Source organism: Agelaius phoeniceus, chromosome 33 (assembly GCF_051311805.1).
Source record: "Agelaius phoeniceus isolate bAgePho1 chromosome 33, bAgePho1.hap1, whole genome shotgun sequence".
NCBI lineage: Eukaryota > Metazoa > Chordata > Aves > Passeriformes > Icteridae > Agelaius > Agelaius phoeniceus.
This window is the reverse complement of record NC_135297.1, coordinates 2,817,433-2,835,224: the sequence shown is the minus strand read 5'-3', so window position 1 is coordinate 2,835,224 and position 17,792 is coordinate 2,817,433. Positions and strand designations below refer to the sequence as shown.

General features: G+C 52.5%; 1 protein-coding gene across 1 annotated transcript; it reads left to right on the top strand.

The window, feature by feature from the left end:
• The first annotated feature begins 14,281 nt into the window (after positions 1 to 14,281).
• Positions 14,282 to 16,366, top strand: LOC129131891 (serine/threonine-protein kinase pim-1-like). Its single transcript, XM_054650877.2, has 5 exons — positions 14,282 to 14,821; positions 14,908 to 14,958; positions 15,188 to 15,557; positions 15,793 to 15,969; positions 16,236 to 16,366. Exons 1-5 carry the CDS (start codon positions 14,282 to 14,284, stop codon positions 16,364 to 16,366), a joined length of 1,269 nt encoding a protein of 422 aa, XP_054506852.2.
• The last annotated feature ends 1,426 nt before the right edge of the window (positions 16,367 to 17,792 follow it).

Sequence of the window (17,792 nt, the reverse complement as noted above, 5' to 3'; positions counted from 1 at the left end):
CATGATGCTCTTCCACATGGTGAAAGCAGCTCTGTGGGGTTAGAGCTCTGTCTCAGGGGGGGCTCAGACACAGCACCGGGGCCTGGGCAGCAGTGGGGACCTGAGCTGGCTGCCAGCTCTGCCTCTGCCCACTGCCACTGGCCAGCAGCACCCAGGCAGCCCAGCCCTGTGGGGACAGGCCCCTGAGGGGCAGCGAGGGAGCATGGCAGCAGGCTCGAGGCCTGACGTGCAGGGGCTTGCAAAGGGAGCAGCCAGAGGGCCCTGGAACTCTCTGTTGCTCGGACACCTGGGCCAGGCTGTACAGGCTGATGGGCTGGGGAGCCCTGAGCCCTCTGGGCAGGTGGGCCCCATACCTGTCACAGGACGGGGCCACACGCAGGAGCGTCATGACTACGTCAGCAGGCTGTGCTTCCGTCAGATCCAGCAGGCTCCTGTTCAGCCTGTGCTCAGCAAACTGATTGGCCAGGAGCCACTGGTGGATGTACCTGACCAGGGCGGGCACCTGGAGAAGGCACGGGGACACTTGGACAGCGGCCAGAGGGAGGAATGTGCCCAGCTTCTCCAGACAAGTGCTTCCCTTGCCACCACGCTGCCATGGCCTCCAAGAGTTCCAGGGACCAGCAGGCATGGCTTGGGAGAGCAAGCAATTCCTGGGAGGATCAAAGCCTGGCCACAGGCTGCTTACTTGCTTTGGCTTGGAAAAGCCCTCCTCTACCAGCATATCCAGCAGAGCAGCACTGGTCTTGGTTTTGAAGATGTGCGAATAGGCTCTGAGCCCAGTGCCCATGGTGCCGGTCTCTTCCGCCCGGATTTTCTTGATGAATTTGCAAACCAGCTGTAGGAGAAGGGCAAGAAGCCAGGGATGTTGCAGGGAATGCTGCAAGCACGGTGCCAGCAGGCCCAGCCCAGGTGGGGATGGCTGCAGGTACCTGCGCTGTTCTGCAGAAGAGGCCACGGGCGGGCTCCTGCTCTTGTGTGCGCTCCAGGGCTGCACCTGGCAAAGAGCGAGCGCAGCCAGAGCTGAGGGGCTGCGGGAGAGGCCGGAGAACACGGCCCAGCCCTGCGCTCCCCAGGCAGGGAGAGCCCCGGGATGCCCCAGTGGATGGAGCACAGCCCCTGCGGGGTGTCTGCCCGGCCCCTCTTCCGTCCTGTCCATGGGCATGGCCCAGGGGATGGGATGGGATGGGATGGGATGCAAAGATGCCAAGCTGGCTGCAGGCACCAAGCCTGTGGCCCAGCTCTGGCACTCACCCTCCTGCGGCAGCTCAAACGGCACCTCCTCTTTGGTTTCCCATGCTGGGGCAGCTGCAGGGCCTTCTTCCTCCTCTTCTACCCCCCAGGCCAGCTTGGGCACTCTCAGGGGTCTCTGCTCCATGTTAGTGACTGGATTTGTGGCTACTTGCAGGAGAGATGCCTGGGAAAAGCTGCGAGTCAGCAAGTCCTGCAGTTGTGCCTGGAAGGCACCTTCAAGACAGAAGCCTGGGGAAGGCTACAGGACAGCAAGTCCTGCACTCTGGTCTCCAGGGCTCCTGCCACAAGGACAGGAGACTCCTGTCAAGGATTGTGGTGGGGCCTCGAGGGCACTGGTGGCAGGGATGGGAGATGCCTCTAGGCACCAAGTGCCACACTCTGCCCTCGAGAGCACCTGCAGAAGAGAAGCCTCGGCAAGGCCACGGGTCACCAAGTCCTGTGGCCTGGCCTCGAGCTCAGCTGCAGGAATAACGCCTGGGAAAGGCTGCGGGTCAGACAGGAACGAGTGCACTGTGTGGGGGCTCCTGACGGCACCGCTCTGTCCTGTTCTGCCCCGTGGCCTGTTCCCAGCAGCCGGGCAAGCTTCTATTTCCCACGTGTCACAAAGGGGCCTTGGTCACCGGCTTCCGTTCCATGGCACGGTGACCGTGCTGCAGCGTGCCAGCCAGGGCCCTTGCACACACTGCGTTCTGCCCTGGGGCTGCCCCCAGCCCAGCCCAAGTGGCCCAGCTTGGAAGGAATCCCTGGCCCCAGGTGTCTAAGACAGCCCGCACAGGATCTTTAGCAAGGGCTCAGAGCATCAGCAAACGCTACCCGGCTCTGCGGGCTCACTCCTATCCCCATATCTTTCCCTGAGCGCATTTGAATTTCTAAATTAGAATCATTTGAAGGGAGGGCATGTTCATTTTCCATTTCAAAGAAGCCTTCTGCCTTCATTAGCAGACGCCTCTCTCTTCAGAGCAAGGCAATTGTTTATCATCTTGCAGATCCGCAGTTGCTGGGGAGCCCCGTTTTACACCAGGCACCTGGAGAACCATTGCCAGCAATTGGGAAAATCCTAGCTGCTCCATCCAGCCGTAGATGAGCTCTCCAAATTTGCCCCAAAATTCGGTCCAGTTCTTAGAGGCCACATAGAGCAAGTCCAAGTGACTTGATGATATTTTTAGCCCAGAAAGCCCTGCAGCTGATGGCACACTTGACAATCAGCAGGGGACACAGCTAGGCCAAAGGCCAGACCTCTGCTGGGAGCCTTTCTCCTCAAACACCCTTCAAACAAACCTCCATGCAAGTCACTTGGGAAAGTTTCTTCAAATGATCCATTGCTGGCACACAACTACACAGCCTTATGGGAAAGATCCTAAAGCAGCTGCTCTGAAGTCAAAGAGCCAGCACTACGAGTCCTTGTCATCTATTTGGAGCTGAATGCCACATTGGGGGATTTGAAGGAGTTTGGAAGGAGCTAGAGAGCAGACCTCTGAGTTTTTTAGATGATGCCATTGCTTTTTCTTCTCTTCTCCATAGCCAGGAAGGGTGACTTTGGCTCACATCTCCAGTGCATGACTCACAAGGCCGCAAGACTTGTAGTTCCAAGAGCTTTGAAGGATTTATTGGCCAAGAAGACACTGCCAACAAGGATATTTCTGTTTTGGAGCCAATGCTTCAATATTTCCTCTTCTGGACTCACGCTACAGTGGAAGCTTCCTTAGCCAATCATGTTAGGACACACAAACCTACAGCACTGCATCCTAAGCTTCTTGTTTCCCATTGGAACTACTTGGATTTTTTCTAGATCTTCAGCCCTAAAACTCTCAACTTTCCTCCACTTCAACTTTCCTCCCTGTGTCTCTGCTCTAATCAACTAGAAATCCGCATGCTGGCTTCTAGCACCTAAGTTTGGAAGCCCTTTCCAAGGTGTCCGATCAAATGCTGTGTTTGATTCTAAGCTTTGCTGACAAGACCAAAGGTCTGAGATTTCCCTGCGTTTGGCTTTCCAACAGCACCGATGCTGTTAGTTGCACAGTGCCCAGGATCCCTCTTGCAAGTCAACTGTGGCAGGAAGAAGGCGGCTGCCAGGGGGCTGCTTGTGGCCTCTGACAGCCCCATTGCTCAGGGCTTGCCAGCGCCCCAGCCCCTCAGGGGCTGCCCCAGCCCGGCCAAGCTGCCCGGCAGCAGCGCCGCAGCCCCACAGCAGCTCCAGAGGAGCCCCATGCAGAGGCACCCGGGAGCCCTCAGCAATCCAGCCAGCAGCACGCGGGCAGGAGGACACAGAGGGCGCTTCCTGCCTGGCCCAGGGCTTGTGGCCATCTCCAGGCACCGCTCTCACAGGGATCCCCGCAGCTCTGGCCCCTGCCCAGCCGCTCTGTCACCAGCACAAAAGCTTCCACAGAACCACCAAAGGCCAAGGGGCTTCTGGCCATTTGCCCTGCAACACTGCACGCCTGGGCAGCTGGCCGAGCCCAGGCACCCTTCTCCCCCTCTTCCCCTAAGCCCTGCAGAGCCTGGGTAGCAAAAGAAAGCTCCTGGGAGTCTGTGTATTGTAACAAACTCTATATTCATATACTAAAGAAAAAACAAAAAGAAGAAAAGAACAGTCTGAAAGAAATGGAAAATTGCCCCTGGCTCAGGTGGTCCCAGCAGACAGAGCCTCTGGCATCAGCTCTCTGCAGAGCTGCAGCAGCACAGCCAGCCGAGCCCTGAGAGACGAGGCCGAGTCCTCCATGCCCTGTGGAGCTGATCTTGCAGCCTCTGGAAGACGGAATATGGCTCACTCTGCAGTGCCTGGAGGACATGCAATGTTGCAAGTGCCACGTCTGACACGGCACTGCTGGTGCCCTCCGTCAGGTGTTGAAGGGCTGAAAGAGAGAGGGACAGAGGTGTAATAAGTAGCAATACGTTCGTTTATTAATGAAATCAGTAACTAAATAATTATACAATATCAAAGTGATAACTAAATAGCTAATACTGCTTGATTCTTAAATGTGTAGCCACATATGGTTGCTTGACTTGCAGGAATCGTATAGTGCTTTGGGAATTCCATGGTAAAGAAAAGTTCACCTTGAGCTCACAGACGAGAGCTATAAGAACAATGCTTAAACTCACAAGAATTGCTTGGGCTTGCAGGAATCGTATAGTGTTCTGAAAATTCCACTGTATAGGTATGCCTTAGAAAGAAATGTTCACTCAGCGGTTAAAAGAGGAAGACTTGGAGCCTTCATCCCACGACCACCAGAAGGCAGAAAAAGACCCCCTAGCAACTGAACGAGCAAGCGCAAAAGACAGACCACGTCATCCCTGAACCCGGGAGAAGAAGGCAATAAAAGGCGAACCTTGGGGATAGGAATGGTGCAAGCCTAGAGGAGTGGAGACTCCCGGCTGCCCAGCACTGAACTTTGCCTATTCTTGCTTGCATAATATTAATAAAAAAATTATATGATCCTTAAATCCAGTGAATTCATTTATCACAATTTGTTGCCTTGACACGGATCCAGAAAACGGGGTTGGTTTGAGAATCCTGGGTGGGTGCCCCACCACCTGGTGGCCGTGGCCTTCTCACCTGACCCCTCATCTGGGCTGACGAACCTAAATTCGGGAATAAGCAAGGAAAACACCGGTAACCCTGTAAACTTTGTGCACGAAGATCTGAGCGACGACACAGGACTCCTGAGTATATGAGGTGAACCGCTCGGTTGGGGTTGGGATCCCAGGGCACGGTGAATGAGACGTCCACCTGCAGACAACGTGAGAGGGACCCTCGAGTAGTGCGGTTCTCGTAGCCCGCGAAGGACCGAGCCACGACCGAGGGGTTTTGTGTGTGTGTGTGTGTGTGTGTGTGTGGAGGTGCCTTGGAAGATGGGGCAGAAGAAGAGCAAGCCTTCTGATCCCATGGGGGAGGGTCCCCAGTTACCCCCAATACCTAAGGACAGTCCGTTAGGATTAATGATCAAGTATTGGGATGACTTTCCCTCCAGAAAGGGGAAGGATAAGACAAAAATGATAAATTATTGCATGGTAGTGTGGGGAGGTAAGAATCTGGATTCAGGAAGTATATACTGGCCTGTTTTCGGATCCTTCGAGGATTGGGTCTGTCAAGCCCTGAACATTTATGTGAATTCTAAAGAGCCGGTGAACACAGAGGAGAGTGCATATGCTAAATTATGGTTGGTAGGATGTAATGAAGAAATGGCTAGGCTGTTCCCCCTAAAAGGAAGTCAAGGGGAGGAGGAAAAAAAAGAAGAAGTCTCGACCGGAGGAATATGTTCCTATTTATCCTCCCCCATATATACCACCAGCTCCCCCTGAACCCCCCCAAACGCACCCCCGGCATCGGCCCCTAATAGACAGCAGGTCATGGACTCCCCGGATTGCAGGAGGCGTACTCGGAGTCAGATGAGGACAGTAATTGAGGAAGAAGAGAGCAGTGGGTTGTTCCCTCTCAGGGAAATAGCATTAGGAGGACCTCAAGCTGGGATGGGGTTTGTCAGTGTCCCCTTGAACTCGGGAGATGTCCGTGAGTTTAAGAAAGAGATGGGAAAATTATTAGAAGACCCTATAGGAGTAGCAGAAAGAGTGGATCAGTTCCTAGGGCCAAACATATATACTTGGGTGGAGATGCAATCCATTCTAGGCATCCTATTTACAACAGAGGAGAGAGGGATGATTAGAAGGGCAGGAATGAGGATTTGGGACACCCAACATGTTCAAGGTCCCGCGGCTGATGTGAAATGGCCCTTGCAAAATCCCAGATGGAACAATCAGGACCCCAACCATCGTGGTCATATGCAGGACTTAAGAACCATCATAATCCAGGGCATACGAGAGGCTGTGCCCCGGGGACAAAATATAAGCAAGGCGTTCAAAGAGTGCCAAGGAAAAGATGAGACCCCCACTGAATGGTTGGAAAGATTAAGGAAGAGTTTTCAGTTATACTCAGGAGTGGACCCAGAGACACCAATAGGGCAAGCGCTCCTTAAAACACAGTTTGTAGCCAAATCATGGGAGGATGTTCGAAAGAAATTAGAAAAGTTAGAGGATTGGCAGGGCAGAGGACTTGATGAATTGCTCAGGGAGGCTCAGAAGGTATATGTTAGACGGGAGGATGAGGCACACAAAAGACAAGTTCGGATGATGGTGGTGGCAGTCAGGGAGGGACAGAGAAACAACCCTCCACCACGAGAAAGAAATGGCATGAGGAGAGGTCCCCGGGATTTAGGAGGGCCCCCAGCTGGAAGGAGAGAAGGAACAGTGTGCTACTGTTGTGGTGGAAAAGGACACGTGAAGAGGGAATGCCAAAAGAGGCTTAGGGATGAGAAAATGTTCAAAGAGGATTAAGGGGATCAAGGGCTCTATCTATTGGGGACCCAAATGTTATCAGAGCCCTTGGTAAAACTTAAGGTGGGTCCCCAGCAAACCCCCATAACCTTCCTTGTGGATACAGGGGCCGAGAGATCAACAGTTCAATCTTTGTCCCCGGGATGTAAGATTTCACCTTCCACAGTACAGGTTATTGGGGCAAAAGGAGAACCCTTCAAGGTTCCTGTAATTAAAGATGTCATAATAGAATCAGAGAAGAAAATAGCGGTAGGATCACTGCTACTGGTCCCTGAAGCTGATTACAATTTATTAGGAAGAGATTTAATGGTGGAATTAGAGATAAATATAAATATTGAAGAAAAACAGCTGAAAGTCAGGTTGTGCCCCTTACGGGTCACTGACAAAAAGAAAATCAACCCAGAAGTCTGGTATACCCCTGATACAGCAGGAAGATTGAATATAGAGCCCTTCACAGTCAACATTCAAAACCCAGAAATCCCAGTAAGGATAAAACAATATCCCATGTCAGATGAGGGGCAAAGGGGACTAAAACCAGAGGTAGAACGGTTAATACAACAAGGGCTCTTGGAACCTTGCATGTCTCCCTTCAATACCCCCATCTTACCTGTAAAGAAACCAGACGGAAAATACCGATTAGTACATGATCTAAGGGAAATAAATAAGAGAACCATTGCCCGGTTCCCTGTAGTAGCAAACCCCCATACATTGCTCAGTCAATTGAAACCAGATGATCACTGGTATAGTGTTATAGATTTGAAAGATGCCTTTTGGGCGTGCCCCTTGAAAGAAGAATGTAGAGATTATTTTGCATTTGAATGGGAAGATCCTGATACCCACCGAAAGCAACAACTAAGGTGGACAGTGCTCCCACAGGGATTCACAGAATCCCCGAATTTGTTTGGGCAGGCACTAGAGCAAATAATGAAATCCTATACCCTGAACTAAGGAATAACCATTGTTCAATATGTAGATGACCTTTTAATTGCCAGAAAAAGTGAGGAATCAGTTAGAGAAGAAAGCATTAAGCTTCTGAACTTTTTAAGCATCCAGGGGCTGAAGGTGTCCAAAAGTAAATTGCAATTCATAGAAGAAGAAGTGAAGTACCTAGGACACCGACTTAGTAAAGGAACTAAAACACTAGACCCAGGGAGGGTTAAGGGAATCCTCTCCCTTCCTGCCCCAAGAAATAAGAGACAAATCAGGCAGCTATTGGGTCTTGTAGGATACTGCAGACAATGGATTGAAAACTTCAGTGGTAAAGTAAAATTTTTGTTAGAAAAACTAGCTGCTGAAGGTTTGATGAAATGGACTGAGAAGAATGATGAATCATTAAAACAATTAAAAGAGGAATTGGCTAATGCCCCGGTGCTAAGCCTCCCGGATGTTAGGAGACCCTTTTATTTCTTTGTTAACACTGAGGCAGGAGTAGCATTTGGGGTACTGGCTCAGGACTGGGCTGGCAGTCGAAAACCAGTAGCATTTATTTCTAAAATACTAGATCCCGTAAGTAGAGGATGGCCAACATGTTTGCAGATTATAGTGGCAACAGCCCTCTTAGTGGAAGAAGCTCTCAAAATTACCTGTGGAGGAGAACTGAAAATCTTTACCCCCCATAACATATGGGCAGTATTGCAACAAAAGGCAGAAAAATGGATAACAGACTCAAGACTTTTGAAATACCAGGGCATTTTACTGTCATCCCTTTGGTTGATACTTGAAACTACCTCTCTGCAAAACCCCGCTGAATTCTTGTTTGGAGATCCACAGGAGAATTTAACTCATGACTGCTTACATAGCATAGAAAAACAAACAAAAATTAGGCCAGACCTCGAAGAGGAAGAACTGGAAGAGGGAGAAAGGTTATTTGTGGATGGGTCCTCTCGAGTTGTTGAGGGAAAGCGAATCTCTGGATATGCGATTGTGGGAGGTGAAAATTTGGAAATAATAGAATCTGGACCTTTGAGTCCTAGTTGGTCAGCCCAGGCCTGTGAGCTGTATGCAGTATTGCGGGCTCTAAAATTCTTGGAAGCTAAGGTTGGGACCATCTACACGGACACAAAATACGCCTTTGGAGTGGTACATACTTTTGGGAAAATTTGGGAAGAAAGAGGGTTAATAAACTCCCGAGGAAGAGTATTAATGCATCAGGAACTAATTACTCAGGTACTACAAGCTTTAAGAGGCCCAAAGAAAATAGCAATCGTACATGTTAAAGGACATCAAAAGGGTCTCTCCCATTTGATCAGAGGAAACAACACAGCAGACAGAGAGGCAAAGGAAGCTGCTCTCAGAAAATTCCAGGATCAGGGGATAAGAAGAACGTGAGAGGATGAGAAAGTTCGAGTCCTGAGCTTCACAGCCCAGGAAAAGGAGAAATTAGACAAAATGGGAATAAAAGAGAATGGGAATATTCGAAAATTGCCAGACGAGAGGGAGATACTGCCAAAATCCATGGCCCAAAGGAAAGTGCAGCAGCTGCATGACCAGACTCATTGGGGAACCCAAGCCTTAGTAGATCAGTTTACTATTAAGTACATGTGTATAGGAATTTACAATATAGCAAAACAAGCAGTTAGGGGATGTATAACATGCCAAAGAGTTAACAGACATCAGGCTTGAGAAAGGATTCCAGGAGGAAGGGAATTAGCACACCGACCTTTTTCACATGTACAAATAGATTTCACCGAGCTACCGAAAGTAGGGAGATACAAGTACTTCTTGGTACTGGTAGATCATCTAACCCACTTTGTAGAAGCATATCCTACATCGTGGGCTACTGCAAATGTGGTGATTAAAACCGTGCTGGAAGAAATAATCCCTAGGTATGGACTAGTAGAAATATTAGACTCTGATAGAGGTCGCCATTTTGCAAACAAAGTACTGAGAGAGGTAACCATGGCCTTAGGCACTAAATGGCAATATCACACCCCTTGGCACCCTCAAAGCTCAGGGAGGGTGGAAAGGGCAAATGGAGAAATCAAGAAGCAACTCACCAAGCTCATGGTAGAAACTAAAATGTCTTGGGTCAGATGCTTACCCATGGCATTGCTAAACATGAGAACCCAACCTAGGACGGATGTGGGAATCTCTCCCTTTGAAATGCTTTATGGAATGCCTTACGACTTAGAACTCCCAGGGAACCATCCTTGCATCCAAGACAGTCAAATTCAGGGTTACATGCAACAGTTAATGAAATGGAGGGAGGAATTAAGACGAAAAGGGCTATTGGTACAAAGACCCCCTTTGGATATAATAATGCATAAGCTTAAACCCGGAGATAGGCTCCTAATTAAGACTTGGAAAGAGACATCCCTAACACCCCAATGGGAAGGTCCCTATGTTGTCCTGTTTACCACAGAAACAGCCATCCCAGCTGCTGAAAAAGGCTGGACACATGCCAGTCGAGTGAAAGGGCCCATCACTGCAGACACCCCTGGGAGGTGACCAGTCGCCCTGGAGATCTACGGCCAACCCTTCGGAAGGCACAGGGACCTGCGCCAGCTGGGAACGTGAATGACTGAATTAGGGGACAGAGAACTACACCGACTGAGACTCTTGGCAAGAAAACCCCTACAGGAACTGGAACAGGAGTTCAAGTGCCCTCTGCCATGGAAAACCTGGAATGAACTGACGCTTGCTCTTTCAGTAGTGGCTGAAGTGAGGCGAGAATTATTCAATTACACCGAGTGTCTTAAATGTCGGGAATCTTCTTGTCAGGCGTGGGTAAAAATCTTTTGCAGGGGCTTTAAAGACAAATGGTGGATTCTCCAGTCACATTTGGTGGGGAGTGCATGGTGTCTTACTTGTGATTGGGATTGGAGAAGAGCAAATCCATTAAGAGCCTTAAGAGAATTTATAAGGATCCCTGGAGAGCAGGAGATCCCTGACAGAGAAGCAGCGTCACTAGTTGAAAATCTAGAACAGAGAAGAGATTGGGCCCTGGCATGGGAATTCCAACACCAATTGCAGAGGATCACACGCCAAAACCAGACAGTCATATTAACTACCTTGTGTAAGAAGGGAATCCACGTTCCTCTGGGGCAGCAAGTGAGGCCTGAAGAGTGGAATAGCACGATTCGCCGCTATTCCCGAGTCTATAAACAACAAAAACGTAGAGAACATAGGGAAGAACGACGCAACTCTAGGAAGGCAGGAGAAAGGGAATAAAAGGCAGAGGGTGAACCCTGAGTAGGTGTGGGACTCAGGCCCTGTAAAGCTCACTAGGGATGGCAGAGAGTCCATCGTAAAATCAAAGAAATCCTTTGCAGGAGACCCTTTGCCTGGAGGTCTGACAGCCTGCCCTTAGGAGTGGGGGCAGGAGTTAAGGAGAAAGCCCAAATAATGCACCCCCTGAAGACTACCCCTGCTGCCGAGAAGATAATGATCCCTGCAGAGCGACGCACCCGGGCTGGCAGGCGAGGCAGAGAGGTGAGGAGTAGTGGGGGAGAGCAACGGAGCACAGGAACAGGAACGGAGCACAGGAAAGCCCCAGGTAAAAGAGATATGAGTACGAAAGGAGAAAGAAATTTGTTGCTAGGACCCTGCCCTGCTTGGCGAGCTACCTTAATTATTATAACCCTGAGCCTCCCGGCTGCCTGGGGAAACCCTCATCAGCCTTACAAAGAGAACATGATCCCCCTAAATAAATGGACCATGACCCCTGACTGGTCTCAGGCCTTTTTGCAATCTACCGGATCTATGGGGAATACCACAGGTTTAAGTTTACTAACATTAGTACTGCATGACAGGCTGCCATACGCTAGACACGAATGGAAGAAGCAGAAAACCTGGCAGCTTCAAGGAGTAGTGGGAGAACAAATTAATATTGGATGTTGAATGGTTAATGGGTCTGACTATACTAACGCAATTGCAATCAGTGTTTCCATGGGTCAGGAGGATAAACAAATAGCAGATTGGGCATACCCAATAACACGAGACTGCTGGCAAAACTTCACATTAACTCACACTGCAGAGGTAGCCTGTCTCTGGTCGAAAGATACACAGGGCCTTTCTTTTAAATTTATAATAGATACTAAAACACACTCTACCACTGCTGAACCTCACAATATCACCACTCCACCTGCACCACCAGTTATACTCACCCCAAACATTTTCAAAATTGGACCTTATATAATCAGGAAAACTGGTCAACAACAAATATTATTCAATCCAGCATGGTCTCTCAAACAGGTCGAACTGCTGATGCAGACCAATGTTTCAGACATCCAGCCAGCTTGTTCTCCGTTTTTGCAAACATCCTTTGAAGGCTGGACCATTTGGCTCTGGAAACGCAGCTCTTTTAAAACAAGGAAACCTAGAGATGAGACCGGTGTTCTAGGCACAGGATTGGAAATTCTGAATAGCATTGATTCGGAAGTACTAATGAACAAATTGGCTGCTACGACTAGAGATCTGTCCAAATTACAGCAACCACTGAAGTCATCTCTGTTAGCCTTGGGGACACACCAGTGGATGCTGTCAAACATTTTGCCAAATTGGGAAAGAGTAAATGTGAACAATCACAAATTGGTGGTTGATGCACTCAGTGCTGCACAAAATAATGTTTCCTTAGCCCTCAACTGTATCCGAGCACAATTGTGGATGCAGTCAGTTTCTGCCTCGATTATAAGAGAAGGCGAGGAAGGCACTTTCCCCACAGAAATTCGGAAAATAATCTGGGACAATGCCAATGATTTTGAAAGAGAATTCCAATCCTGGTGGAAACTGGTGAATTTTACCTATAATGCTATTTCAAATACAGCTACTGCTTTTGTTTTGACCATACACAATGCCTCTGTACATCTAGTTTTTCCTGTTATTGCATTAGGAATAAACCATGACGGAGCTGTTCTCTATCCTATAGAACATAGGGGATGGGCCCATCAGTTTGATGACAAATGGCAAACTGTTGATTTGGAATCTTGTATTATCTGAGAACAACTGGGGTTCATCTGTGAAGGCAATGTAATTATAGCCCAAGATATCTGTTTAGACACGGAGCAAAACATTTGTCATTTTGAGATTCGTCCTAACGAGACTTCTAAAACAGTTTTTACATGCATAGGCAATGGATGTGCGTGTTTTAGAACTATTTGTGATTCTATGCTTGTAGATAATATTGTGGTGGATACAAAGAATCACTCCAACTTCTGTGCTTGTAACTTCACTAAGATTACAGGGTGTGATATCACTCATGAAGCTAAAGTCACCTCTCACCACCTATTACAATCCAACTACACACTGCTTCACAAGCTAATGCCCACCCTGATTGGGGTGAACTTCACTCTAGTGAGACAACTGATGCTCCATCAAGACCTGATCCAAATCCTCGAGAAAATCAAGGAAAGCGGACAGAAAACCCTGGTGACTGTTCATGATGATGTAGGAAAAATAACACCGGGTTATAGAGAGGGTAAAGCAAGATGGCGAGCACAGGTGGTGGGATGCCCTGTTCGGGTGGGCTCCTACTACCACAGGTGTCCTAAACAGTATATGCCATCCCATTGTTTTCTTTTGATTCTGATTGTGCTTGGTTTTATTTTGTCAGCAGTTCTATTCGTTATGAATTGGAATATGATGAAAAAGCTAAGGAAATTGGCATCTATATTCAGTGCACATAGCTTAACTGATGAGGAAACTCAGTTAACACTTGGTAGGAAGGAACTAAAAAGATTTAATGATCAAAATTGGTTAAAAAAAATGGGGGATTGTAATAAGTAGCAATATGTTTGTTCATTAATTAAATCAATAGCTAAAAAATTATACAATATAAAAGCAATAACTAAATAGCTAAAACCGCTTGATTCTTAAATGTGCAGCCACACATGGTTGCTTGGCTTGCAGGAATCGTATAGTGCTTTGGGAATTCCATGGTAAAGATATACCTTATAAGGGAAAGTTCACCCAGAGGTCACAGAGGAAGGCTGTAACAACAATCCTTAAACTCACAAGAATTGCTTAGGCTTGCAGGAATTGTACAGTGTTCTGAAAATTCCACTGTATAGGTATGCCTTATAAGGAAAAGTTCACTCAGCGGTTAAAGAGGAAGACTTGGAGCCTTCATCCCACGACCACCAGAAGGCAGAAAAAGACCCCCTAGCAACTGAACGAGCAAGCGCAAAAGACAGACCACGTCATCCCTGAACCCGGGAGAAGAAGGCAATAAAAGGCGAACCTTGGGGATAGGAACGGTGCGAGCCTAGAGGAGCAGAGACTCCCGGCCGCCCAGCGCTGAACTTTGCTTATTCTTGCTTGCATAATAATAATAATTAAAAAAATTAATTGTATGATCCTTAAATCCAGTGAACTCATTTATCACACCCATGAAATGTTGCGTCTCACGCAAAGAAGAAAGAAGCCACAAGCCAACATTCTTCTTTATTGCTACACTGTTTTCTTTGGTTACTTCTCTAATAGGAATGACTTTGGGGTGTGATTTGTTTGTTTCTCTCTTTCGTTCCTTGGGCCGCGCGGCGGCTCCTCCGTTGGGTTCACGGGGCAACGGAGGAACGGCCGCGAGCTCCGGCGGCTCCGCAGCAGCAGCAGCAGCAGCAGCAGCAGCAGCAGCAGCAGCGCTTCTCTTGATCGGTTTTCCGCTCGACTTTTCCCTCGCTCCGCATCCCCTTCTCCCTCCCACTCACTGTATTCCCTTTCCGTCCCGGGCCGTGCCGTCCGTGTTCCGCCTCTCCCAGCCCGGCTGATGCCGCGTCCCGCAAGGCGCCCCTTGGCGGGGCCGCCCCGTGCGCGCCCCTGCCCGGCCCGCCGTGGTTCCGCCTCGGCCGGGCTCTCTCCGTACCGGCTGTGGCGCCGCTGGAAGAGCCGCTTGCTCTGGTGCTGGCGGAGCATCGCGGTCTTTTGGCTCGGCCTGGCGCGGGCTCTGGCCCAGCCCCGGCCGAGGCCCCGGCCCCGAACGAAGCCCCTGCCGCGGTTCCGCCCGCAGCCGCTCCGCTGCCGCCCGGCTCCCGCCCCGTGGCCGAGAGCGTGGCCGGCAGCTTCCCCGCTCCGAGCTCCGCCGCTCGCCAGCTCGGCCGCCGGCCCCGAGCCGCCGCAGCCCGGGGCGGCTCGGCAAGCAGCAGCGCGCCGGGCGGGCGGGTGCCCCGGGCAGAAGAGCGGCAGCGCGGTGCCGCCCGCACGGGCGGAGAAGCCTCCCCTGGAGCAGCTCTACCGGCAGGGCCCGCTGCTGGGCAGCGGCGGCTGCGGCAGCGTTTACTCCGGGACCCGGCTCGCCGACGGCGCCCCGGTAAGAGACGGGGCCGGCTCGGAGGGCGGCAGCGGGCGGCGGGCGGCGGGCGACGAGCTCAGCCCGCCGCTCGCCTTGGCTCGCAGGTGGCCATCAAGCGAGTGTCCCGGGAGCGCATCTCGGAGTGGGCGCGGCTGGTGAGTGAGCGGGGCCAGCGGGAGGAGCCGGCGGGGCGGGCCGGGCAGGGCTGAGGCGAGGCCCGGCAGGGCGGCAGCCGGAACGCTGAGAGGGCAGCGAGCGTGGAGTGAGCGGGGGCCGCGCAGCGCCCCGGGCCGGGCCATGGCGAGCCGCGGCGGGGCCGGGCAGGGGCTGCCCGAGGCGCGGCGCAGCATCGGCCCCGCTGACGGCATCGCGGTCCCCCCGCAGCGCAACGGCGCCCTTGTGCCCCTGGAGCTGGCGCTGCTGTGGATGGTGTCGCGGCCTGGCTTCCGCGGCGTCGTGCGGCTCCTGGACTGGTTCGAGGTGCCCGAGGGCTTCGCGCTGGTCATGGAGCGTCCGCAGCGCTGTCAGGACCTCTGGTACTTCCTGCACCAGCGGCGGTTCCTGACGGAGCCCGTGGCGCGGGGGCTGTTCCGCCAGGTGCTGGAGGCCGTGCGGCACTGCAGCAGCCGCGGCGTCCTGCACCGCGACATCAAGGCCGAGAACGTCCTCGTCGACCTGGCCACGGGCGAGGCCAAGCTCATCGACTTCGGCTGCGGCGCGATCCTCCAGGACACGATCTACACCCGGATGTCAGGTGAGCCCAAGCCGGGGCCCAGCCGGGCAGCTGAGTTCCCCGCTTGGCTGGCAGAGGGGGAAGAGGGGGGAAGGAAGGAGGGGGAATCCTTCTTCAGCCAGCTGCAGCCAAGTTGTTTTTTGGCAGGGCAGGGGCTGGCTGTTGTGGAACGGGAGCTGGCTGGGAGGGAGCGAGGGAGGGAAGGAGGGCAGGAGGGAGCAGCATGGGCCTGATGAGCTGTGCCCGTGTCCCATAGGAACGCCGGAGTACAGCCCACCGGAGTGGATCCTCGTTGGCTGCTACCATGGCCAGCCAGCCACTATCTGGTCCCTGGGCATCCTGCTCTATGAGCTGGTCTGTGGGCACCTTCCTTTCCACACCAACGAGGACATCGTCCGGGGCCAGCTCGTCTTCCCGCCCCGGGTGTCTCAAGGTGGGAATGCGCCTTCAAGGCTCGAGGGGAAGAACGGGGTTGGGAGGGGCAGCTGGCACATAAGCATCCTGCTCTTGCAGCTGGTGAGGAGGTGGATCTCCTGGGCTTAGCTGGAGGAGGTGGCACCTGTGCCTCTGTGCTGGTGTCCTCCGCAAGAGAGGATCAATAGGAAGCTTTTGGGTGCAGCTCTGAGCACTGCTGGTGTTGCCTGGGCACTGTGGAATGTGGGAGAGCATGGACAGGAGCCTTCTGGTTTCTCTCCGCAGAGTGCCAGCACCTCATCAGGTGGTGTTTATCCATGGACCCCACACACAGGCCATGCTTGGAGGACCTTTTTGAGCATTCTTGGCTGCAGGAGCCCTGCCTGGCCCAGGAGACAGCAGACATGCATCCGTGAGCACAGTAGGATCCAGGAGCCCAGCAAGCAGCAGCGGCACGCGTCTTGTCGCACTGGAAGAAAACCCCGGAGCGTTTCCCTGCGGCCGCGGCGCGGAGGAGAGAGCACAGCCGAGGAGATGCTGCTTCCACTGGTCCCCACGAGCTGTGGAGGGAGCGGCTCCGTGCTGCCCGTCCCATTGGAGAAGTGGTGGCAGTGCAGTGAAGGTGACACGGATTGGGACAGAGGAAACATCCCCCTGCAGCTCAATGGCATCGTGATGTCCCCGCAAGCTGAGGCACAGTTGGCGTGTTCTTCTGGACCACAACGTGGAGCTGGGAACACCATCCTGGAGCTGGCCGCTGGCGGGGCAGAGCCAATTGGTTTTGGCTGCGGCCCCTGCCTGAAGGACACGCTCTGCACTCCGATGAAATCAAGATGAGTCCCCAGCCGGCGCAGGGGCGGGGGGATGCTGGTGCTTCCAGGCACGGCAGGGCTCGGCCTGGCCACGCGCCGGAGGTTCCCTGCTCAGCGGCGCTGGGGAATATTAATTTTTCTGCCGGCTGCCGAGCTGCTTTTTGGTGGGACAGGGGACGGATGTTGTGGAAGGGGAGCCGGCTCCTGGCCTTGCTGACAGCTTCTGCCAGCCAGCCTGGCACAGGCTGAGGCGGGGGCAGCCAGCCTGACAAAAGCATCCATCCATGTGGATGGGGGGCGGCAGAGGGGGGACGGGTTCTGGAGCCGTGCCCCAGCTGGTCTGCTCTGCAGGCCCTTGAGGAAGGGGTGCATTTAAGGGCAGGAAAGGTGGGGATTTTCCCCACCCCTGGACAGGTTGAATTCTCACATGGAGTGGTCAGACCCTCCTCAGGCCTGTGAAACAGTGACAGGCTTTGTGCTTTTTCTTGTTTCCAGGTCTTGTTTTGAATTGACTTTCATGCAATTGTTCTTTTGTTTTCCCAGGAGGATTACACCTGGTGCCCAGACCGGACGGGGAAGCGCCTGCAGCGTCCGTGGAGCGCATCCAGTGCCAGCGCTGCCCCAGGGGCCACGGTCTGCAGGGACAGCCCCTTCCAGAAGGACGAGGACCTGGTTTGGGATCGGCTCCTCTCCTGGCAGCAGCTCTCCAGAGGTGGGCACCCGGCTCCACAGCTCGGCTGGCAGAAGGGCTCCGGGCAGACGGCAGCGGGCACACGGGCATCCCGCTCTTGCAGCTGCTGAGGAGGTTGCTGTGCCATGATTAAGCAGAGGAGGTGGAACGTGGCCTGCCACGCTGCCCTTCTCTAAAAACAGAGAATGGGTCGGGAGGTTTGGGCTCTGAGCAGAGCCAGCAGCCTGGCCCGGGCACAGGCCATGGCGGGACAGGGGGACAGGAGCCTGCTGCCACTGACCGTGGCTCTCTGGTTTCTCTCCGCAGGCTGCCAGCACCTCATGCCATGGGAACGGCACC

Coding starts and splice junctions, on each gene's coding strand:
- LOC129131891 (XM_054650877.2), top strand. CDS start 14,282: ATGCCGCGTCCCGCAAGGCGCCCCTTGGCGGGGCCGCCCCGTGCGCGC. Junction 14,822..14,907: donor GGCTCGCCGACGGCGCCCCG/GTAAGAGACGGG, acceptor CTTGGCTCGCAG/GTGGCCATCAAGCGAGTGTC. Junction 15,558..15,792: donor GATCTACACCCGGATGTCAG/GTGAGCCCAAGC, acceptor CGTGTCCCATAG/GAACGCCGGAGTACAGCCCA.